Here is a 26,966-nt window from a genome sequence, read left to right on the forward strand (position 1 = left end):
GCAGTTGCGGTCGGTCCCTCTTTGTATCCCGCTCGTTGCCTAGGTTCTCGGCCACCGCTATTTACCTTTAGCGGTGGCCGCGCATGCGTAATGACATCCTCTGCGTCCTGAGCAGAGGATGTCATTTACTCATGAACGCGCATCTCGGCGCATCTCAGGACATGCGCAGGAGATGCAAGGAGATGAAGTGGACGGCACCCGTCGTGAGAAGTCTGCGCTCCGCTAAAGGTAAGTGTGTGTGTGTGTGTGTGTGTGTGTGTCTGTGTTTGTGTATATATGGGTGTGTTTGTGTTTGTGTTTGTGTATATGTGTGTGTGTGTTTATGTGTGAGTGTATATATGGGTGTATTTGTGTGTATATGTTTGTGTATATTTTTGTGTTATGTGTATATGTGTGTGTGTTTGTGTGTTTATGTGTGTGTGTGTGTGTGTGTATATATATGGGTGTGTTTGTGTATATGTTTGTGTGTATATATGTGTGTGTGTGTGTGTTTTTGTATATGTGTGGGTTTGTGTATGTGTTTGTGTATATATGGGTGTGTTTGTGTACATATGTTTGTGTGTATATGTGTATATGTTTGTGTGTATATGTGTGTGTTTTTTTGGTGTGTTTATGTGTGTGTGTTTGTGTATATATGGGTGTGTTTGTGTATATGTGTGTGTGTTTGTGTATATATGGGTGTGTTTGTGTATATGTTTGTGTGTGTGTGTGTTTGTATATGTGTATGTTTGTGTATATATGGGTTTGTTTGTGTACATGTGTTTGTGTATATGTTTGTGTGTATATGTGTGTTTGTGTATATGTTTGTGTGTGTGTGTATATGTGGGTCTGTTTGTGCATATGTTTGTGTGTATATGTTTGTGTGTTTTTGTATATGTATATGTGTGTGGGTATATATGTGTGTGTTTGTGTATATATGGGTGTGTTTGTGCATATGTGTATAGGTTTGTGTGTATATGTTTGTGTGTGTTTTTGTATACGTGTGTGTTTGTGTATATGGGTGTGTTTGTGCATATGTGTATAGGTTTGTGTGTATATGTTTGTGTGTTTTTGTATACGTGTGTGTTTGTGTATATGTGTGTGTGTTTGTGTATATATGTGTGTGTTTGTGTATATATGGGTGTGTTTGTGTATATATGGGTGTGTTTGTGTATATATGGGTGTGTTTGTGTATGTGTTTGTGTATGTGTGTTTGTGTATATATGGGTGTGTTTGTGTATATATGTGTGTGTTTGTGTATATATGGGTGTGTTTGTGTGTATATGTGTGTGTTTGTTTATATGTTTGTGTGTATGTATTTGTGTGTTTATGTGTGTGTTTGTGTAATATATGGGTGTGTGTTTATAGGTGTTTGTGTATATGTTTGTGTGTGTGTAGGTGAGTATAATTATCGGTATTGTTCACATTGATAACTTTTTTTTAATGTTGTTGCAGATTTTGATGTACCAATTGGACGACATCTTCGATTCGTTGGACTACTGCGTAGCTCTACGTTTTTTGAAAATTTTAATAAAATGGTTAACGAGGGTTTTGTTGGGGATTTCTTATTTCAATAAAAAAAAATTGTCTTTGTGTTTTTTTTTCAAACGTTATTAGTGCCTAGATAATGGCAGTTGGCTGATTGACAGCGTCCATTATTAAGGCGGTACTTAGTGTTAGTCGGTGCAGAGGCTAGCACCAACCACCCATTATTACCCCGGTACCCACCACCACCAGGGGTGCCGGGAAGAGCTTGGTACGATCCAGTACCCGACCATATGTTGTGATGGTCGGGTACTGGGGCGGCCGTAGGCTGGTATCATGAGGCTGGGAAGGGCCAAAAACAGTGGACCTTCCCACCCTTGTAATGCTAGGCTGCTGCTGCTGTGTTGTATCGGGCTGGTTATAAAAATGTGGGGGACCCCCACGTCGTTTTTTTAAAAAAATTTAACAATAGACGTTGCGTCCCCCACATTTTTAATAACCAGCCATATACAAGGCCGCAGCAGCCTGGCATTACACGGGTGGGAGGGGCCACTGGTTTTGTCCATTCCCAGGCTAATAACACTGTGTTGTTTGTGGCTGGTTATGATAAATTGGGTGGAACCTCATGTCTTTTTAATAAAAATAATAAATAAATAATTTTTAAAAATGACGTGGGGTCCCCCCCATTTTTATAACCAGCCAGATACAACACAGCAGCAGCAGCCTAGCATTACAAGGGTGGGAAGGTCCACTGTTTTTGGCCCTTCCCAGCCTCATAATACCAGCCTGCGGCCGCCCCAGAGCCCTACCATCACAACAGATGGTCGGGTACTGGATCGTACCCAGCTCTTCCCTGCACCCCTGGTGGTGGTGGGTATTGGGGTAATAATGGTGTTTAGTGTTAGCCTCTGTACCGGCTAACACTAAGCCTCCCCTTAGTAATGGACCTTGTCACTCAGACAGCGGCCATTACTAAAGTGATAGTAATAAAACTTGAAAAGAAAAGACAAAGATATAGATAAAATATTTTATTGAAATAAAGCACCCCCAACACAACCCTCATTAACAATTTTATTGATGAAAAAAAGCGTCATCTAAGTAGTCCTCAAAACCGACGTAGTCCAAACACCAAACCTGTAAAAAAAAATAAAAAAAAATGAAATAAAACATGTCGTAGGCTTAGTTTCACTTTCATGTGTGATACTGACTGTTATACCATGTATAGAAGCCTGCGGCAAAGTTGGCTTAGATACAGGGCGCCAGCAGACAGTATCATACATGGCCATACAGACATTTATACAAATAAACATACATACATACATGCAAACATACATGCACATATACACATACAAACATGACAACATACATACAAGCAAACATACATACATACAAGCAAACATACATACATAAAAGCAAACATACATACATACAAGCAAACATACATACAAGCAAACATGCATACATGCAAACATACATGCACATATGCACATACAAACATGACAACATACATACAAGAAAACATACATACAAGCAAACATACATGCAAACATACATACATGCAAACATACATACATGCAAACATACATACATGCAAACATACATAAATGCAAACATACATGCATACATACATGCAAACATACATACATACATACATACATGCAAACATACATACATGCAAACATACATGCACATACAAACATGGCAACATACATACAAGCAAACATACATGCAAACATACATACATACAAGCAAAGATACATACAAGCAAACAACATACATACAAGCAAACATACATACATGCAAACATACATACATGCAAACATACATGCACATATACACATACATGCACATATACACATACAAACATGACAACATACATACAAGCAAACATACATGCAAACATACATACATACAAGCAAACATACATACAAGCAAAGATACATACAAGCAAACAACATACATACAAGCAAACATACATGCATGCAAACATACATACATTCAAACATACATGCACATATACACATACAAACATGACAACATACATACAAGCAAACATACATGCAAACATACATACATACAAGCAAACATACATACAAGCAAAGATACATACAAGCAAACAACATACATACAAGCAAACATACATACATGCAAACATACATGCACATATACACATACATGCACATATACACATACAAACATGACAACATACATACAAGCAAACATACATGCAAACATACATACATACATACATACAAGCAAACATACATACAAGCAAAGATACATACAAGCAAACAACATACATACAAGCAAACATACATACATGCAAACATACATACATGCAAACATACATGCACATATACACATACATGCACATATACACATACAAACATGACAACATACATACAAGCAAACATACATACAAGCAAACATACATACATACAAGCAAACATACATACAAGCAAACATACATACATGCAAACATACATACATGCAAACATACATACATGCAAACATACATGCATACATACATGCAAACATACATATATGCAAACATACATGCTCATATACACATACATGCACATATACACATACAAACATGACAACATACATACAAGCAAACATACATACATACATACAAGCAAACATACATACATAGATACATACATGCAAACATACATACATGCAAACATACATACATGCAAACATACATAAATGCAAACATACATGCATACATACATGCAAACATACATACATACATACATACATGAAAACATACATACATGCAAACATACATACATGCAAACTTACATGCACATACAAACATGACAACATACATACAAGCAAACATACATCCAAACATACATACATACAAGCAAACATACATACAAGCAAAGATACATACAAGCAAACAACATACATACAAGCAAACATACATACATGCAAACATACATACGTGCAAACATACATGCACATATACACATACATGCACATATACACATACAAACATGACAACATACATACAAGCAAACATACATACATACAAGCAAACATACATACAAGCAAACATACATACAAGCAAACATACATACATGCAAACATACATACATGCAAACATACATACATACATGCAAACATACATACATACATACATGAAAACATACATGCATGCAAACATACATGCTCATATACACATACATGCACATATACACATACAAACATGACAACATACATACAAGCAAACATACATAGATACAAGCAAACATACATACATACATACAAGCAGACATACATACATACAAGCAAACATGCATACATACAAGCAAACATACATACATACATACATGCAAACATAAATACATGCAAACATACATACATGCAAACATACATAAATGCAAACATACATGCATACATACATGCAAACATACATACATACATACATACATGAAAACATACATACATGCAAACATACATACATGCAAACATACATGCACATATACACATACATGCACATATACACATACAAACATGACAACATACATACAAGCAAACATACATACATACAAGCAAACATACATATAAGCAAACATACATACAAGCAAACATACATACATACATACATACATACATGTAAACATACATACATGCAAACATACATAAATGCAAACAAACATGCATACATACATGCAAACATACATACATACATACATGAAAACATACATACATGCAAACATACATACATGAAAACATACATACATGAAAACATACATACATACATACATGCAAACATACATGCACATATACACATACAAACATGACAACATACATACATGAAAACATGAAAACATACATACAAGCAAACATACATACATGCAAACATACATACATGCAAACATACATACATACAAGCAAACATACATACATACAAGCAAACATACATACAAGCAAACATACATACATACATACATACATACATACATGCAAACATACATACATGCAAACATACATACATGCAAACATACATGCATACATACATGCAAACATACATACATACATACATACATACATGAAAACATACATACATGCGAACATACATACATGCAAACATACATGCACATATACACATACATGCACATATACACATACAAACATGACAACATACATACAAGAAAACATACATACATACATACATACATACATGCATACATGCAAACATACATGCACATATACACATACATGCACATATACACATACAAACATGACAACATACATACAAGAAAACATACATACATACATACATACATGCATACATGCAAACATACATGCACATATACACATACATGACAACATACATACAAAAATAAACTCACCTAAGACGTTCCCACGAAGAGCTGAACGGTCCCGTCACTTTTCTTCTCCCATTCACAATAACAGAGCGGTGGGCGCAGATGACGTAATCACGTGGGCCTGATATTATTACGTCATCTGCGCCACAACGCATTGTTACTATGAATGCGAGCGGCGCCAAGAAGAGGGAAGATGGCAAGTGACGGGACCGTTCAGAGCGCCGTTAGAACGTCTTAGGTGATTATTATTTTATTTTATATATTTTTAGTTGTTCGCCGGGTGCTGATGCAGCACCGGTGCGGCGGATACAAAAATGTAGTGACAGGGTGGGGGAGGGAAAAGTGGCTTGCCGAAACGGGGTGAATGTAGTGTAGTGTAGTGTAGTGTAATGTAGTGTAGTGTAGTGTAGTGTACAGTACATTCACGGTAAGTTCGTCTCAATCGGGCTTAACATGCCCGCTTGAGACGAACATTCTCCCGATGTTGCTAGAACTACAGTATCTAGCAACATCGGGAGCGCGCACACTGCATAGCAGAGCGGCTTGATTGACATCGAGCCGCTCACGCCCCTTTTTAGAAAAGATAACCAGCGCTTGCTGAGTTATCAAGTGTAAAAAAAAGGCACTTAGGAAATGAATTTTTAAATTTTTTTAACACCAAATGTTTTAAAATTCATTTCCTGCTTAGAATGTATAAAAAAAAAAATTTGAGTCAACTTGGGACAACCCCTTTAAGGAGTTAAACGGACATGAAAATGGTGAAGGATGTGTGCATGAGTCCTGAGGGTATATTCACACGTAGAGTCAAAAACGTCTCAAAATACGGAACTGTTTTCAAGGGAAAACAGCCCCTGATTTACAGAAGTTTTTTGAGCAACTCGCGTTTTTTGAGGCGTTTTCGCTGTGTTTTCAAAGCATTTTAAGATTGTAGGCCAAAGCCAATAACAAGGCGATTTTATAATTGTACAGGTATAATGTTTAGTGTAGGGACCCCCTGTATGAAGTCGCCTTGTATTGGAAGTTGGGTTCACGCAAATGGATTAAAATCAGTGCTACAAATCTCACAATTATAAGTATGGTAGATATAGCAGTAATGCAAATTAAATAAATCCATATACCATGTTTGCGTATATATTAGTCTCTGCATTATACTGCTGTAATTTTGTGTTTTTTTGCTATATTTGGGGACACTGTGGCTTTCACTGTATTTGGAAACACTAAAGTTGTGGCTAAATTTGGGGATATGGTGGCTATTACTGTATTCATGGACGTCACACATTTGCAATTTAATTGTTCTGTCACAGGAGCTTCAGTCACCCCTAAAGCCCAGACCCAAACTCCAGTCACTTACATAACTTAGACAAGAAGCCATCAACTACTTTACCCACTGATTATTTACTAGGGGTTTAACAAAAATATTGCATTAACTTCTTAATGACCAGCCTATTTTAGACCTTAATGACCAAGCCATTTTTTACGTTTTTTCCATCGTCACATTGGAAGAGCTATAACTTTTTTATTTTTGCGTCGACATAGCTGTATAAGGTCTTGTTTTTTGCGGGACAAGTTATATTTTTTAACAGCACCATTTTGGGGTACATAATATTTATTGATTAACTTTTATTAACTTTTTTTTGGGGGGGAATAGGAAAAAAACATAAATTTCACCGCTCTTTTTTGCGTCCTAAATCTACGCCTTTTACCTTTGGTATAAATAACACAATAACTTTATTCAGCGGGTTGTTACGATTGCAAAGATACCAAATATGTATAGATTTTGTATGTTTTAGTACTTTTACACAGTAAAAACGCCTATTTAAAAAACAATATTTGCTTTTATGTCTCCATATTTGAAGAGCCATAATTTTTTTCTTTTTTCGCCCATGCAGTTGTATGAGGGCTTTTTTTTTTTGAAGGACGACTTGTAGTTTTTATCGGTACCATTTTTGAATAGGTGCGACTTTTTGATTACTTTTTATCACATTTTTATCATTTTTAAGTCAGAAATTCCCAGAAAACAGCAATTTTTCCATTGTTTTTTATTTTATTTTTTTACGGCATTCACTGTGCAGCTAAAATAATGTAATAGCTTTATAGTCTGGGTCGTTACAGTCGCGGCAATACCAAATATGTGTAACTTTTTTGCTCAATTTCGTTTTTTTAATAGTAAAGCAGTTTGTAAGGGGAAAAAGTGGGTTTTTCAATTTTTATTTCAAATTTTTTTAAATTAACTTTATTAAACTGTTTTTTGTTTTTTTTACTAGTCCCACTAGGGGACTTTAATATGTGATCCTCCGATTGCTTTTATAATACACTGCAATACTTTTGTATTGCAGTGTATTACTGCCTATCCGTTTAAAACGCCGGGTGCCGGTGGGATGAGAGGGAGCTCCCTCCCTCTCTCCAAAACCACTCTGATGCGGTGCCCACTATTGACCACCGCATCTGAAGGGTTAAACGGGTGAGATCGATACTAATATCAATCTCACCCGTTCGAGCCGGGATTCCTCCAGCCCTCAGCTACCTCTGGTAGCGGAGAGCAGGGAGATTTAACGGCTCCCTGCTCTGTTTATTTATTCTGATGCAGCGCCGTGTAATGGCGTATGCATCAGAATAAAGCCCATTAGTGGCCGCCCTGAAAAGGCGAATTGGCAGTCACTAATGGGTTAAGCTTTTAGGAAATACAGCCATTTATTTACATCATCCCTCCATTTTTATATTTAAAAAACAAATTGGATAAATTAACAAAAGTTTTTTAACCCCTTAACGCACCAGGACGCACCGGTACGTTCTGCATTGAAGTGCTTTAAGCCACAGGGACGTACCGGTGCGTCCTGGCTAAAAACTGTCACCCTGTCAAAGGACAAGGTGACAGAACTGTGCCGTCAACTGTTTATGACAGTTGATCGGCACAGTAAGACGGCAGGGGACCATTCACAGCGGTCTCCTGCCGGCGATCGCTGTGATTGGTCAGTCAAAGCAGACCGACCAATCACAGCTCTATGACGTGGGTATGTGATGACGCTGGCTCAGAAGCTGAGCCAGCGTTATCACCGCCGGGAATCAGAAGTCCGGCACCCCTCTGCAACGGCCAGGACCGGAGCTAGGCTCCGATCCGGCCGATTAACCCCTTCGATGCATCGATCAACGTGATCGATGCATCGAAGTGGCTTGTAGCCTGTCAGCAACCACGATGGTTGCCACGGGCGCGGGTGTCAGCTGTTTGTCACAGCTGACATCATGCCCTAACGGCCAGGACCGGAGCAAGGCTCCGATCCGGCCGATTAACCCCTTAGGGCATGGCCACACGTGGCGGATTTCCTCTTGAATTCCGCAGCGGACACTCCGCAGCGTTAATCCGCAGCGGAGCCGTTTCTAATTGACTTCCACTTTTATTTAGCAGTGTTCGTTTAGACGATGCGTACAATTCCGCTGCGGAGCATAGGCTGCGGTGCGGAATTTGGTGTCCGCAGCATGCTCGGGCTGTTGCGGAGTTGTGGCGGACTGGTTGCGGACTCATGGCGGAATTTCTTCATTGACTTCAATGGAGATTCGAATTTCCGCAATGAAGTCCGCAGCTGTCATGCACATGTTACGTGTGCTGCGGATGCGTCTTGCTTTTTTAACTTGACATTTCTTCATTCTGGCTGGACCTATGTATTTCTAGGTCTACAGCCAGACTGAGGAAGTCAATGGGGCTCCCGTAATGACGGGAGCGTTGCTAGGAGACGTCAGTAAATAGTCACTGTCCAGGGTGCTGAAAGAGTTAAACGATCGGCAGTAACTGTTTCTGCACCCGGGACAGTGACTACCGATCACAATATACAGCAACCTGTAAAAAAAATAGAAGTTCATACTTACCGAGAAGTCCCTGCTTCTGTCTCCAGTCCGGCCTCCCAGGATGACGTTTCAGTCTAAGTGACGGCTGCAGCCAATCACAGGCTGCAGCGGTCACATGGACTGCCGCGTCATCCAGGGAGGTCGGGCTGGATGCAGAAAGAGGGACGCGTCACCAAGACAACGGCCAGTAAGTATGAAATTCGTTTACTTTCACTAGGGAAAGTGCTGTCCCTTCTCTCTATCCTGCACTGATAGAGAGAAGGGAAGCACTTTTACCGCAGTCCGCAGCAGCTAGTCCGCATCAATTTACTGCACATATTGGGCAGATCCGCCGCAGAATCTGCAACGCAGATTCTTTGCGGCATTGATGCGGACAGTTGCGGAGGAAATCCGCCACGTGTGGGCATGCCCTTATGATCCCTCCAGGGCTTTGCAAACACGACATGGCACTGAAAACCATTCCAGCAAAATCTGCGCTTCAAAATCCAAATAGCCCTCGTTCCCTTCTGAGCCCTGCCGTGGGTCCAAACAGCAGTTTATTACCACATATGGGGTATTGCCGTAATCGGGAGACATTGCTTTACAAATGTTGGGGTGCTTTTTCTCCTTTATTCCTTGTAAAATCTAAAACATTGTATGTTTTTCCAGAAAAAAAGTAGATTTTCATTTTCACAGACCAGTTCCAATAAATTTAGCAATAAACCTGTGGGCTAAAAATGCTAACTATACCTCTTGAAAAATTCCTTGAGGGGTGTAGTTTCCAAAATGGGGTCACTTTTGGGGAGTTTCCACTGTTATGGTCCCTCCAGGGCTTTGCAAACACGACATGGCACCGAAAACCATTCCAACAAAATCTGCGCTCCAAAATCCAAATGGCCCTCGCTCCCTTCTGAGCCCTGCCGTGGGTCCAAACAGCAGTTTATTACCACATATGGGGAATTGCCGTAATCGGGAGACATTGCTTTACAAATGTTGGGGTGCTTTTTCTCCTTTATTCCTTGTATAAACGAAAACATCGTATGTTTTTTCAGATAAAAAGTAGATTTTCATTTTCACAGACAAGTTCCAATAAATTTAGCAAAAAACCTGTGGGCTAAAAATGCTAACTATACCCCTAGAAAAATTCCTTGAGGGGTGTAGTTTCCAAGATGGGGTCACTTTTGGGGGGTTTCCACTGTTTTGGCACCACAAGACCTCTTCAAACCTGACATGGTGCCTAAAATATATTCTAATAAAATAGAGGCCCCAAAATCCACTAGGTGCTCCTTTGCTTCTGAGGCCGGTGTTTCAGACCTTTACCACACTAGGACCACATGTGGGATATTTCTAAAAATTGAAGAATCTGGGCAATAAATATTGAGTTGCATTTCTCTGGTAAAACCTTCTGTGTTACAGAAAAAACTGTATTACAAATGAATTTCGTTAAAAAAAAATGACATTTGTAAATTTCACCTCTACTTTGCTTTATTTCTTGTGAAATGCCTAAAGGGTTCAAATAATTTCTGAATGCTGTTTTGAATACTTTGAGGGGTGCAGTTTTTAAAATGGGGTGTTTTATAGGGGGTTTCTAATATATAAGGCCCTCAAAGCCACTTCAGAACTGAACTGGTCCCTGAAAAAATAGCCTTTTGAAATTTTCTTGAAAATATGAGAAATTGCTGCTAAAGTTCTAAGCCTTGTAACGTCCTAGAAAAATAAAAGCACGTTCAAAAAACGATGCAAACATAAAGTAGACATATAGGAAATGTTAACTAGTAACTATTTTGTGTGGTATTACTACCTGTTTTACAAGCAGATACATTACAATTTAGAAAAATGCAGATTTTTGCAAATTTTCTCTAAATTTTGGTGTTTTTTACAAATAAATATTAAATTTAACGACAAAATTTTTTCAGTATCATAAAGTACAACATGTTACGAGAAAACAATCTCAGAATCGCTTGGATAGGCAAAAGCATTCTGGAGTTATTACCACATAAAGTAACACATATCAGATGTGCAAAAATCGGCTGTGTCCACAAGGCCAAAATAGGCTTAGACCTTAAGGGGTTAAAGCTCTTTTTATTGAAAATTCAGTAGACAATAAGAAAGATACATTACAGCAGAAATGTCACAACAGATTGTATGAATTACTTTTTACGTATGTACTACAATAAATTGTGTACATTAAACATTTTCTCTCCCTGTTTTTGGTACAGAAAAATGTTTCCTACAATAGTAAGACATCATGTGGGTCATAATATCAATATACAGTATATGCACATGGTACAGATTAAGGAAAAAGAAACCAAGGGAATCCGATTTCCTCATCACATTTCAGAGTTACATCGGATGGGCAGACATTGAAGTCCTAAGTCAGTTCTGAGAGTAAAGTGTGAGTGTGGATGAAAAGCTTGTATCCCAGAGTATGGTAAATTTTTGGGGACACCACCTATTCTTGTATACCAAGCACTCATATGGGATTATTGTATGAATCATATTTTTCCACTGCCTAACAGAGAGTGATCGCCTTGCCATCCACCACATAGCAATGGTTTTCCAGACCAAGAGGAGGGCCTCCTGTGAAAGTGATTATTTGTAGTAGGACCAGGTATCAAGAAGACAAACATCTAGAGTCATAGGAACTGGCTTCTGAGAAATATCAGTCAGTAAGGATACAATTACCTGCCAAAAGTGTGAAATATTGCGGTGTTGCCATATAAGGTGCCAAAAGTCGGCGTTGACTGCCATACATCTATGACAATTGGTAGATGGACTACAACCCCTTCTAAGCAGTGGCATTGGTGTGAGGTAGCAATAATTTCTTATTGTTAACAGCAGGAGATACTAGTAAGGGATACTCCAGTGCATCCAACCAATCCGCATCTTTTAAAGTGGTATTCTCATCTAATAAAAACTAGATGAAAAGCTTTGATATTAACCTTAAAGAGGCTCTGTCACCAGATTATAAATGCTCTATCTCCTACATAATCTGATCGGCGCTGGAATGTAGATAACAGCAGTGGTTTTTATTTTGAAAAACGATCATTTTTTAGCAAGTTATGAGCAATTTTAGATTTAGTTTCTTAATGGCCAACTGGGCGTGTTTTTACTTTTGACCAAGTGGGTGTTGTACAGAGGAGTGTATGAGGCTGACCAATCAGTGACCAATCAGTGACATCCACTTCTCATTGTTCCAGCCCAGCATGATCCACAGCACAGTGAGATTGTGCAGTGAAAGCAGCTGGGCTGGAACAATGAGAAGTGTATGTCACTGATTGGTCACTGATTGGTCAGCCTCATACACTTCTTTACAACACCCACTTGGTCAAAAGTAAAAACACGCCCAGTTGGCCATTAAGAAACTAAATCTAAAATTGCTCATAACTTGCTAAAAAATGATCGTTTTTCGAAATAAAAACCACTGCTGTTATCTACATTCCAGCGCCGATCAGATTATGTAGGAGATAGAGCATTTATAATCTGGAGTCGCTGAGATCCCGCTGTGCTGTCACTTACTCCCACATTAACTTTACCGGACCTACGGGACAATGACCAGACATCGCCTCCAGCCAGGAGGAGATATCTTTTCATTCTCCCGACAATCCGGTAAAGTTAATGTGGGAGTGACAGCACAGACTCGCGAGATCACGCTGTGCTGTGAGTACAGCTGAACATGAATGAAGAGAAGTGTATGACTCTTTTAAAAAAAACAAAAAACTGATGTTATCTACATTACAGCAACTATCAGATTAGATAGGAGATAGGGCACATATAAACTGGTGACAGAGTCTCTTTAAGGTTAATATCAAAGCTTTTCACCTAATTTTTTTGGAAGTGTGACCTGGGATATTTTCTTGTCAATAAGATGAGTATTTGGTGTAAAAATAAAACCAGATGATCCCTGCCTATAGAGTCAAACTACCATCACTATAGATATAAGGATTATTGTTAATACTTGGATGTAAGTCACTGACTGTCGGAAGCCTAAACACATGGACATCACTAAATGATGAGTTTCCTTCCTTGTGATGCTTTGCCGGGCCTTTACTGCAGCTGCCCTCAGTTTGGTTTTCAAAATTGGGACAATGTGTCTATCACTGTATCGGGGGAAACTGTGCCTGACAATATATTTGGGGGACACAGTGATTAACACAATATCTGGGGGCGCTTTGACTGTTAGCATATTTTGAACACTGTGGCTGTCACTATATCTGTGGACACTGTGGCTGTCGTATTTCAAGACACTGTGCCTGTCACTGCATTTGATGACACAGTGGCTGTCATTAGATTTAGGCACACTGTGGCTGTCACTGTATTTGGGTATCTAATATAGTTTATAACCCCCGCCCCTCCCTGTTGGTATTTCTAAGAGTATATTCACACGGCCTATTTTCAGACGTAATTTGGGCATTTTACACATCGAATTAGGCATGAAAAGACGGCTCCAATACGTCTGCAAACATCTGCCCATTGCTTGCAATGGGTCTTACAATGTTCTGTTCAGACGAGGTGTAATTTTACGCGTCGCTGTCAAAAGACGGCACGTAAAATTACGCCCGCATCAAAGAAGTGCAGGACACTTCTTGGGACGCTTTTGGAGCCGCTTTTCATTGACTCCATGAAGAACAGCTCCAATTACGTCTGTAGAAGACGCTGCGAAAAACGCGAGTACATGCAAAAGCGTCTGAAATTCAGGAGCTGTTTTCGCCTGAAAACAGCTCCATAATTTCAGACGTATTTTGCGTTGTCGTGTAAACATACCCTAACACTGAAAGAAAGGAGGGGAGAGCAGATAATGTCAGTCCCGAGGCAGCAGTGAGCTGTCAGATCTATGACAAAAGCAGAAGCACAGCCAGCTATGTATAGGAATTGCACAGACTCTAGAGCAACAAAATGGTAGAACATTTTTAAGAAAGACTATTTAGAAAATTGTTTAATTTTACAATTTAACTAACGCCCACCCATGAACCTTACATCCAATAAATGCATTTCTTTATTGATTAGTAAATGTCTTCTTTCCTCTAGACTTCTGCTGATGCCTCTCCTGAATGTCGATGATGAGCGGACGTCCCTCATGTAGTGTCAGTAAATTCTCCAGTGCGATCAGAAGGGAGGACATTATCACAAACCCATCACACAGACCACCATATGTCACTTTCATACAAGAAATTACTCAGACAACGTAAGGAGTGTTAAACTATGTGAATTTTATTGTTGTGTGTATGTGTGTGTGTTGTGATTGTGTGTTACCTCCCATCACTCACAAAGAGCATAGAGCGACACTCAGGACAGGCCAAACCCCCAGTGGAGGAAACCTGCAGGGAAACCATGGCCGCTGTACTGTCCTTCCTCTGGCATACTAAGAGAGGTTAATGCTATATAACGTATGTGCGCGTGTACAGTATACATGTGTATATGTGGATTCCCCCATATAAGGAATAGAGCCAGAAAATGTAAAAAGTGACTGTGTTACTATGTACAGTGTGTCAGTGAGTATGATTGTGTATAGTTATGTATGTGTGTGTGTAAGTATTAGTGTGTATGTATTTATTATGTGTTTTTGTGTGTGTGCATGCATGTGTTATACATTACCTGCTCCTCATGTTTGGTCATCCATCATGGTCTTCATCTCTCTTGTGGATCAGGCAGCAGAACCTCCTGGGTGGGAATAGAGGTACAAGGGAAATTGTTCATCAACATGTGGATTAGAAGATCCATTACTGCATTTTACTTCGCACTTTTGTGATCATTTTTTCCTACCTACTTCTTTATAACACCAACATTTTACTTACCAGCGTTATTATTAGTCAGGGACCACAATCGGTGTCTCCGGGTCCACTGCTGTGTCTATCCGGCTAATGATGTTTCCTTCCACTTTCCACATGCACGGATGCAAAATGATGTTTCTACAACGGGCACAGGACAGCGCGCTCTTCCATGGGCCTCGGGTGTAAAACTCCTCTTTATTTCTCCTTGACACACGTATGGCCCAGCTGTGATGGATTTGCCTGTTTCTCATCCATGCCCAGTGGAAAGGGTCTTGTGCCATGATCTAAAATGGAATAGTAAATGAGGTAAAATTGGCTTCTCATCACAGACTCTTAATCAAAGACGGCACTTGTTCTGTTTTTTATTACTGACCAGATCACATGTGGTCCGGGCCACCCACGCTCTAAAGTCCATCCGGCGGAGCAACTGGTCGCGTTGGTGATGCAGCTCTTCTGTCTTCATTTCCCAGTCACTTCCTAAGGCCCACGCGTAGATCTCGTCTCTGAAGTCCTCGTCCTCCTCCAACTGGTTCGCTAGAAATCTGAAAAAAATAATAATTTATTAATGACACATGGAAGAGCAGTGCACTGTATACATCTATATCTCAATGTAAAAGAAAATTGTGTTACTATAAATTATAGCGATGGTGTCCAAGGATGTTAGAATGACCCCTCCCCCCAAAGTCAGAAGGCTACATAGTGTAATCTATAGGTTTGATATTTTGTCTTTTGGATATTAAAATGTTAAAATATTTTTATTTTACTGCTAAAACATGACCATAATTGTTTTGTAACCTATAAGGGATAAAGCTAATGTAAAGCACACAGGGCCGCAATCAGGAATTTCTGGGCCCCATACAGCCAAAGATATTGGGTCCCCCCTTCATTACCGTGGGTGGGCAACGGAAAGTGGGGCGCTCACGTTTGTACGTTATATGCAGTAACTGATTTTGTTCAAGTTATAGAGAACGAAACCATGAAGCAGTCAGTGACCAGTTGATACCCTGGATTTTATTGAATTCAGCCAAAACATATGGCACACAATGGGATACGTCGCCTGGGGAACGGCCCTGGGGAAACTCCTCAAGTCACTGTCCATAAATGAACAGAGACGTCAGGGTCTTCATCTGGGCCAAAGTCCACGGGCAGACTGCTTGTGATGCTCTGCCTGGGGACTCCGGCATTGGGAAGCCCCTGACATTGCAGCTTTTTCACCACAAAAATTGCAACATCTGCTATTTGTTGCGGGTTTTACCTCCCCATTAAATCCAATTGGGAAAACTCGCAACAGAAAAGCAGCGATTCCAAAGCATAAATTGACATGCTGCGGATTAAAAAAACGCACCGCAGGTCAATTTATGAACTGTTTTTCTGTATATTTTTAGTCAGCGTATGGATGAGATTTGGTCAAATCTCATCCACTCTGCTGCTGCTACTGTATTACGCTACGGATTTTCCAAAATGAAATCCATTGTGGAAAATCCGTAGTGTTTATGCTACGTGTGAATTTACCTTTACAGATTTTGCTAAAGATTCGCAGCAAATTAACCCTTTGCATTGTAAAGGGTGACATGCGTGCCAATTTTGCAACATAATAGGCATACTCCTGATTTAACAATCAGCAGAATACCCTAAAGCCCATGCAGATTTTTTTCTGCTGCATGTGAATGCGGATTTGAAAACCCCATTCACATAAATTGTATTGTAGTTTGTAGTGGATTTTCAGTGTGCAACAGCAGCAAAAATAGGAGACATAGGCATTCATATAACGCTTGTTGCCGATAATTGCCCCGTGTAAACAGGGCAGCGAACACAAGATGAACGATCATCTGCTGGTCGTATCGTTTTAAAAAAGTGAAATATTATCGTTGTCGGCAGCACATCTCCCTGTGTAAATGATAATAACGTATGGGTACGAGGGATCCAAGTAACGACCACTCGTCTCCATCCATAGCTCCGTGTGACAGAAGCAAACGGGCCTTAATTAACGATGTCTCGTTGAACAGCGCTGGCTGCACCTTCCGATTATCTGCCGGTAAAACGGCCTTTAGGGTCTATTCACACAGTGCAGTCAAATGCAATTTTTTGCAAAATCTCAGCAAAAACTTGATTTAACTGCTCTGTGAAAATATAGCCTAAAAGCACAGTTTTTTTCATGTTTTGTTCCATTATTATTTTAATGTAATTTTTGTAATTGCGGCACAAATAAGGCAGTTTTGCCGCAATTTTTAAATGTCTGGTGGGCGGCTCTCTCCACACGGAGCTGCTTTCATGCTTCTCATGCAGCAGCTTCCCCTACTGTCCTCTCGGAGTCCCAGCGTTACAGTTACTTACAAGGAAGGAACGGAAGGGTCCGTTCCTTTCTCCAAGTAACTAACGCTGGGGCCCTGATAGAAATGTTTACAGTTACTAAGACGCGGGCAGACCCCTTTTTTTCAGCATTGTGGCCGGGCCCCTGACTGCCGTACCAGCTGTACTGCCCTGATGGTGACCCTGAAAACACATGATCCACAACTACTTGAGAGTATTCATTCAAACATGTGATACGTGAATATACTCACAGAGATGCAAAGAAATTCTCTCTGTATTCCTCGGTACGCAGTCCGGCTCTCTTGAAATACACGAGGACCATGGCCAGCAGATACTAGTGGAAGAAGACAAGAAGTTAGAATTTGGAGATAGAGAAATGGTCTCTTCTTATGTCTTCTCTTTATGTGGTGATTCTATTTATATGTTTATTAATGTCGGTCCATAATCCTAACACATAAGTCACAGGTTTATCCTCATTGTTCTGAATCTAATATTATTATCTTACCAAGGATGTAGATGTAAAGTAGAATATCTCTTAATGCCACATAAACCCTTTTATTCAAATCTGATCTTTCTTGTCAGTCATGTCTATATCTGGCTGATTGTCTATTTGTTTTGTCATTATAAAATTACCTTGTCCGAAATCCTCAAACAGATGTCCTTGGCCAAAAACAGCTGGATGTGCTCATCATCTACCAAAAAAGTTTATTTCAAATTCTTTAAATCCAAAATAGTATATATACAAAGAATTAAAGGTTAAGTAAATGATTAACCCCTTAATGACCGCCGATTAGCCTTTTCACGGCGGTCATTAGTGGGCTTTATTCTGATGCAATAGCCGTTTCACTGCGCTGCATTAGGATAAATAAACAGAGCAGGGAGCCGTTAAATCTCCCTGCTCTCAGCTGCCAGATGTAGCTGAGAGCTGGGGCAACCCTGCTCGAATGTGTGAGATCAATATTAGTATCGATCTCACCCGTTTAACCCCTCAGATGTGGCGCTAAAGAGCGTGCACCGCATCTGAGTGGTTTTGGAGAGAGGGAGGGAGCTCCCTCTCATCCCACCGGCACCCAGCGATAAGATCGCCGAGTGTCTGTGTCTCCGATGGCAGCCGGGGGCCTAATAAAGACCCCCAGGTCTGCCTGTAGTGAATACCTTTTAGGTCATGCCAGAGGCATGTCCTAGCAGATGCCTGTCCGTTTTAAACAGACAGGCAGTAATACACTGCAATACAAAAGTATTGTAGTGTATTATAAAAGCGATCGGATGATCGCATAGTAAAGTCCCCTAGTGGGACAAGTGAAAAACAAAAGTTGAATAAAGTTAATTTAAAAAAAATGTGAAAAAAAATTAAATTAAAAACACACTTTTTCCCCTTACAAAATGCTTTACTATAAAAAAAAACAAAATGAAGCAAATAAGTTACACATATTTGGTATCGCCACATCCATAACGACCCCGACTATAAAGCTATTACATTGTTTAACCCGCACGGTGAACGCCGTAAAAAATAAAATCAAAAACAATGGACAAATTGCTGTTTTCTGTGAATCCTGACTTAAAAACACGATAAAAAGTGATCAAAAAGTCGCATCTACTCCAACATGGTACCAATAAAAACTACAAGTCGTCCCGCAAAAAACAAGCCCTCATACAACTGCATCGGCGGAACAATAAAAAAGTTATGGCTCTTCAAATATGGAGACACAAAAACAAATAATTTTGAAAAAAAAGCGTTTTTACTGTGTAAGTAGTAAAACATACCAAATCTATACAAATTTGGTATTGTTGCAATCGTAACAACCCGCTGAATATAGTTATTTGTAATTTATACCACACGGTAAACGGCGTATATTTAGGACGCAAAAAAGATGGGCAAAATTTTAGGTTTTCTTCTACCCCACCCCCAAAACAAAGTTAATAAAAGTTAATCAATAAATTATATGTACCCCAAAATGGTGCTATTAAAAAATACAACTTGTCCCGTAAAAAACAAGACCTTATACAGCTATGTCGACGCAAAAATAAAAAGTTTATAGTTCTTCGAATGTGACGATGGAAAACGTAAAATATTGTTTGGTCATTAGGGCCCAAAATGCAAGCAGGGAGAAGGGATAAACAACGGCCCCTTTGTTGTTTACCCAGGCATAGCACCATACATATGGTTGTGGCTATGTCTGATACTGCAGATCAGTCCCATTCACTTTATTGGGACTGAGCAGCAGTGAAATGCAGTACCAGGCACAGCCACAACTATATGTATGGCGCTGTGCTTGAGTAAACAGTAAAGGATTTATTAGGGTATGTTCACACGCTTAACAAAAAACGTATCAAAATACGGAGCTGTTTTGAAGGGAAAACAGCCCCTGATTTTCAGATGTTTTTTGAGCAACTCGCGTTTTTAGCAGCGTTTTTAGCAGCGTTTTTCGTAGCTTTTTCGCAGCATTTTTTACGGCCGTTTTTGGAGCTGTTTTCTTTGGAGTCTATGAGAAAACGGCTCCAATAACGTCCCAAGAAGTGTCCTGCACTTCTTTTGACGAGGCTGTAATTTTATGAGCCGTCTTTTGACAGTGACGCGTAAAATTACAGGTCGTCGGCACAGTACATCGTAAAGCCCGTTGAAAGTAATGGGCAGATGTTTGCCGACGTATTGGAGGCGTTTTTTCAGACATAATTCGAGGCGCAAAACACCTCCATTACTTCTGAAAATAGGTCGTGTGAACCCATCCTAAGGCTGGGTTCACACGTAGCGGAATTGCACTTGAATTCCGCTGCGGACACTACGCAGCGTTAATCCGCAGCGGAGCCGTTTCTCCATTGACTTTCATTTTTATTTAGCAGTGTTCGTTTAGACGATGCGTAAAATTCCGCTGCGGAGCATAGGCTGTGGTGCGGAATTTGGTGTTCGCAGCATGCTCTGTCTGTTGCGGACCAGTGGCGGACTGGTTGCGGACTCATGGCGGAATTTCTCCATTGACTTCAATGGAGATTTGAATTTCCACAATAAAGTCCGCAGCTGTCATGCACATGTTATGTGTGGTGCGGATGCGTCTTGCTTTTTTAACTTGACATTTCTTCATTCTGGCTGGACCTATGTATTTCTAGGTCTGCAGCCAGACTGAGGAAGTCAATGGGGCTCCCAAAATGACGGGAGCGTTGCTAGGAGACGTCAGTAAATAGTCACTGTCCAGGGTGCTGAAAGAGTTAAGCGATCGGCAGTAACTGTTTCTGCACCCGGGACAGTGACTACCGATCACAATATACAGCAACCTGTAAAAAAAATATAAGTTCATACTTACCAAGAAGTCCCTGCTTCTGTCTCCAGTCCGGCCTCCCAGGATGACGTTTCAGTCTAAGTGACGGCTGCAGCCAATCACAGGCTGCAGCCAATCACAGGCCAATAACAGGCTGCAGCGGTCACATGGACTGCCGCGTCATCCATGGAGGTCGGGCTGGATGCAGAAAAAGGGACGCGTCACCAAGACAACGGCCGGTAAGTATGAAATTCTTTTACTTTCGCTAGGGAAAGTGCTGTCCCTTCTCTCTATCATGCACTGATAGGGAAGCACATTTACCGCAGTCCGCAGCAGCTAGTCCGCATCAATTTACTGCACATTTTGGGCAGATCCGCCGCAGAATCTGCAACGCAGATTCTGTGCGGCATTGATGCGGACAGTTGCGGAGGAAATCCGCCACGTGTGGGCATGCCCTAACACTCGCTGGAACACTGCAGCTCCTTTACTTTGCTTACTATAGTGGTGCCAGGAGCCAGACCCTCACTGATAAAATATTGATGGCTTATGTTTAGATTAAGTTGTCATATGTTTGTACATGAGAATAAATGTAAATCACACTTTGTGTGATCAAATTCCCCCTCCCCTCCTATCGGACAATACATCAAAATAATAAAATAAAAATATACTCACCTCAACGCTCCACTTCGCTTCTCCCCACTTAGGCTCTCCCTGCGGACCACAGCTCGTACAAGGCACTGGCGTAGAGCGTTGTATGTGATGCAGCACTGAGGTCGTTGAGTGCTGCATCACATATATGGCCCTGTATGTTGTATGAGCCGCAGCATGCTGAGAGGGCATAGGGAGAAGATGAGCGGTGAGCATATATATATTTATCTAATGTCCGATCCTGGGAGAAAAGGGATAGGGCTGCGGTCACGTTCCCACACCCTGTGAGTGCAATTGTTACGCCACGATTGTGGTGAATGGCCAGCTGAAAGATGCGGCAAGATTATTATGAGAAATTAGCTTCTTATTAAATGTGTCGCATCCTACTCCAGCGAACTGTTTACTAAGACCGGGGTATGAAACGTCAGTCCTAATAAATCCCCCTCTTTGTGTCTGGTCAGAATCATTGGAAGGTGCAGTGAATCTTACCGAGGAGATTGTAGAAAGCAGTCCGTTCTTCTGGCTGCAGGGTATGCTCCTTCCTCCTCTTCCGGCACTCGTCTATCATGTAGGTCAGCGATCTGTGATAGAAGAAATTGTTATTACAGTCAGCAGTCCAATGTAAAAATATAAAATCTTTATTTTCATGATCGAAAAGGTCCATTTTGTAAATCATTTGGGGTACAGAATTACATAAGAGTACAGAAAGTATAAATGCAGCGTACATATAAAGAACTGCTGTGAAAGCCAATATTCCCACGCAGGAGAGTAGTCTACATGACTCCAGGCCCCCTACGAAGAGGACGGATTCAACAGCCGCATAAGAGTACAGAGAACGAAGAGAAAGTTACAAAAAAAAAAAGAGGAGCAGATTAAAGTGAGTGGGGTGTCCCACCATGACAAAGTAAAGAACGCTACTCAGGCTGCCGCGCAGTACTCAGCTCTCGTATAATGTCTTTATAGGAGTCAGAACCCTGAAAAGCAATCCAAGGAGTCCATGTTTGGCGAATAGCTGTATAAGGTCTTGTTTTTTGCAGGACAAGTTGTATTTTTTAATAGCACCATTTTGAGGTACATATTATTTATTGATTAACTTTTATTAACTTTTTTTTGGGGGGGAATAGAAAAAAATCTGAAATGTCGCCTCTTTTTTTGCGTCCTAAGTCTACGCCGTTTACCGTGTAGTATAAATAACACAATAACTTTATTCAGCGGGTTGTTACGATTGCAACGATACACAATTTGTATAGTTTTTGTATGTTTTACTACTTTTACACAGTAAAAACGCTTTTTTTTTTCAAAATTATTTGTTTTTGTGTCTCCATATTTGAAGAGCCGTAACGTTTTTATTTTTTCGCCGATGCGGTTGTATGAGGGCTTTTTTTTTGCGGGACGACTTTTCGTTTTTATTGGTACCATTTTGGAGTAGATGCGACTTTTTGATCACTTTTTAATCACATTTTTTTTAAAGTCAGGATTCACAGAAAACAGCAATTTTTCTGCCGTTTTCTTATTTAATTTTCACCGTGCGGGTTAAGTAATGTAATAGCTTTATAGTCGGGGCGATACCAAATATGTGTAACTTTTTTACTTTATTTTGGTTTTTTAATAGTAAAGCAGTTTGTAAGGGGAAAAAGTGGGTTTTTCACTTTTTTTTCACATTTTTTTTTTATTAACTTTATGAAACTTTTTTTTAAAACTTTTTTACTAGTCCCACTAGGGGACTTTAATATGCGATTCTGCAATCGCTATTATAATACACTGCAATACTTTTGTATTGCAGTGTATTACTGCCTGTCCGTTTAAAACGGACAGGCATCTGCTAGGTCATGCCTGCGGCATGATCTAGCAGGCATTCATTACAGGCAGACCTGGGGGCCTTTATTAGGCCCCCGGCTGCCATTGAAGACACAGACACTCGGCGATCTTATCGCCGGGTGTCGGTGGGATGAGAGGGAGCTCCCTCCCTCTCTCCAAAACAACTCAGATGCGGTGCTCGCTGTTGTGCACCGCATCTGAGGGGTTAAACGGGTGGGATCGATACTAATATCGATCTCACCCGGCAGAGCAGGGACGCTCCCAGCCCTCAGCTACCTCTGGCAGCTGAGAGCAGGGAGATTTGACAGCTCCCTGCTCTGATTACTTATTCCGATGCCGCGACGTAAAAAGTCTATGACATCGGAATAAGGCCCGTTAGTGACCGACGTAAAAACACGATGGGCCGGTCACTAACGGGTTAAAGGGAAGGTGTCATGAAATTATTTTTTTTATATGTTATTGCTTTTAGTATGTCATTAAAATAAATTTATTTGTGTGTTTGTGTTGTACTTTTTTCTTTCTTTTACTTCTCTATGGGGGCTGCCATTTTTTTTTTCATCTCTGCATGTGTCGATTAACGACACATACAGAGATGGAATACGGCACATACATCCCCATAGAGAATGCGAACGGGAGCCGTTCCATTCACTATAGCGTACGCCGTCTGTGTGGGAACGGCGGAAGCACCGCTCCCGCACAGACCAAAAGGTGGGTCTTCGGCAGAGCGACATCCGGCGCCATTTTCATGTGGACCGGAAGCCGCGGCCGGACAGTAAGACGACTACTTCCGGTCGCGGCTTCCGTCCATATGTTCAGAAGCAAGGACTAGGAGCGGAGGCAGCGGCGGCAACGGCAGGAGCAGGTAAGTTATGTTTGTGTATGTTCGTTTTATATTGTGTGACTACCACTGTATCTAATCCTCCTACATTGTGAATTCGCTCAAAAAATGGCGGCACACAGTGTAGGAGATTTGAACATTCAACCCCCTCCTTTCTCCTGGCACTAGCCAGGATAAAGGAGGGGGGATTGTTTGGGGACACTAGATAGAGTGTATCTTCTCCAATTTTGCAGCATAAGGCAATGAGGTTGCTTTACCACATGCCAATGCTTCAATTTTGGGAATTGCTCCCTCTAGTTACCAGCACATGGAAATGCTATAAATTAGAATCTAATTTATAATATTTCCAGACTTGTGAAAAAATTAAAAAAATTAGAACAATGTGTAATCATTTATATACTAACTGTTTAATTTAAAAAAATAAAAAAAATTCTAGCGACACATTCCCTTTAAGCTTTGTATGACCTTGGTAGAAGGACGCGTCACCCTTATAGGGTGTTTATTCCCATGGGTGAAGAGGTTAATAAGAAGCTGATAGATTAGATTTGTAATGGTTTGTAACACTAAGTATGGATTTGGTATGTAGTGACTGCAGTGATATAAAATCTTGTACTGACGTCTCCTCCAAATGTAGAGTGACCATCTCTCTCTTCCTCTTCCTCGCCATCTCTTCTCCTCTTCCTGGGAAACTTAAATAGAAGAGAATATTACCATGAATATTTGGGAATGTGACTGACTGTGCGCATACCTGTACCATGTACAGGCTAGGGTGGATTATACATAAACCATACAAGTAATTTGAACGACACACAACTAAACTTTTAAACGTGGGTTGACACGAGGGTCGGCCACAGCTTTATTTATTATTTAAGTATTTTCAAAATAAAGTTTTCTTATTATACCCGTATGCCAGCCCGCCTAAGGAAGGGCATGTAGGTCAATTCTTTTAATAACAAATTACCGCCTGCTGTGACATGAGTTTCCAAACGAATCAAATGCCTCATGACCAGAAAAACTACAACTCCTTTTACAAACTTGGAGTTGCTAAACAACATGACAATTGTACGGAGTATAATTCCATATAAAATACACATAGTGCTTCAGAGACAAATATATATATATATATTGCTTTTGTCTTTTATTTAAAACATATTGTATCATTAATTATTTTTATATTTTTTTTAATTTATTTTTTATTACTTTTCGTCAATATATATTTCTCTTTTCTTTTCAGTTTTGTTTTTTTAAAGAAAAATTAGGTTCAACACAAAACAAATAGGGAGGGAGGGTGGGACAAGTAACGGCCAAAAGAGGAAGATGTCTGCCCGCCCCCAAAGTAGGGGAGGATGGGCAAGACCGCCCCCAAAACTATCCAAAAAACGTTCAGTGGGGCGGGTGCAGTGGCGTAACTACCGCCGTAGCAGCTGTAGCGGCTGCTACAGGGCCCGCAGCATGAGGGGGCATTTTTCGCCCGCCGCCACGGGCCCCCACCATGGCCGGAGGCTCCACTAGCAGCCGCTATGGCTGCTACAGCGGGACACCACTGAACACGACTACGGCAGAGCAGGGAGGTATCTCCCCGCTCTGCCATTAAGCAAAAGACATGTATCCCCTATCCACATTATAGGGGATACGTGTGTGATTGCTGGCATTGATAGGGAGAACGGGGGACTGAAAGTCCCCTGAAGTTCTCCATCACAAACCTCGGACTTCCGGGGTCTGTGTCGGCAGCTCCGTAGAAATGAATGGAGCGCCGGTCGCGCTTGTGCGCATGCGTGACCAGCGCTCCTTTCATTTTAATTGAGCTGCGCAGACGCCGGAAGTCAGAGGTTAGTCATGGAGAACTTCAGGGGCGTTCTCTACAGGGGGCTGTATGGCGTTATCTACAGGGGGGGCTGTATTGCGTTATCTACAGGGGGCTGTATGGCGTTATCTACAGGGGGGCTGTATGGCGCTATCTACAGAGGGGGCTGTATGGCGCTATCTACAGAGGGGGCTGTATGGAGTTATATACAGAGGGGGCTGTTTGGCGCTATCTACAGAGGGGGCTGTATGGCGTTATCTACAGGGGGGCTGTAAAAAAGGCACTATCTACAAGGGGGGGTTGTGTGACACCCAGGGGAGGCGGGGGCCCCAGTCAAAAGTTTGCTATGGGGCCCAGTCTTTCCTAGTTACGCCCCTGGGCGGGTGCCCTCTATTCCTATAGGACCTGTGGCCCACCTAAATTTATCTTGGACAGACCCACCCCTAGCAGGATATATCCCTCCTTTAACCCCTTCCGTGCCACACAGTCATGGGCCCAATGGCTAATAAGCCTGAGGGCCTCCAGTTTCCTGAAGAAGATGTTACAAAAACGTATATTAATATAAACATGTAGTGTGTGCGCTGGACTGACATTATAACTGGGGCGTAGCTATAGAGGGTGCAGAGGTAGCAGTCACACCCAGGATCTTCCATAAGAAGACACCAGTATTATAAATGACACATGGTATAGAAAGGGCCCTGTTACAGATTTTACATTAGAGACCAGGAATATATTTATATATTATAGTAAAAACACAATAAGCACCCCTCTAACATTATCCACATCCCCGGACCCAATTTACACACATTATAGATTAAAGTAAATTTTAAAACTTGGTTGAAAATAAAAAAAGAAGAATCACAGGACAGCTGCACTGCGGTATAAAATGTATACACT

The 26,966-nt window shown here is 40.8% G+C and overlaps 1 protein-coding gene across 1 annotated transcript; it reads right to left on the bottom strand.

Moving 5' to 3' along the window:
- Positions 1 to 15,426: 15,426 nt before the first annotated feature.
- Positions 15,427 to 22,177, bottom strand: LOC142760424 (speedy protein 1-B-like). The gene is made up of 5 exons (XM_075863613.1): positions 22,099 to 22,177; positions 18,341 to 18,399; positions 17,959 to 18,041; positions 15,771 to 15,939; positions 15,427 to 15,681 (listed from the first exon to the last, which is right to left on the bottom strand). The coding sequence occupies exons 1-5, from the start codon at positions 22,175 to 22,177 to the stop codon at positions 15,433 to 15,435; spliced, it is 639 nt and encodes a 212-aa protein (XP_075719728.1). The 3' UTR covers positions 15,427 to 15,432.
- Positions 22,178 to 26,966: the final 4,789 nt, after the last annotated feature.

Source organism: Rhinoderma darwinii, chromosome 4 (genome assembly GCF_050947455.1).
Source record: "Rhinoderma darwinii isolate aRhiDar2 chromosome 4, aRhiDar2.hap1, whole genome shotgun sequence".
Classification (NCBI taxonomy): Eukaryota; Metazoa; Chordata; class Amphibia; order Anura; family Rhinodermatidae; genus Rhinoderma; species Rhinoderma darwinii.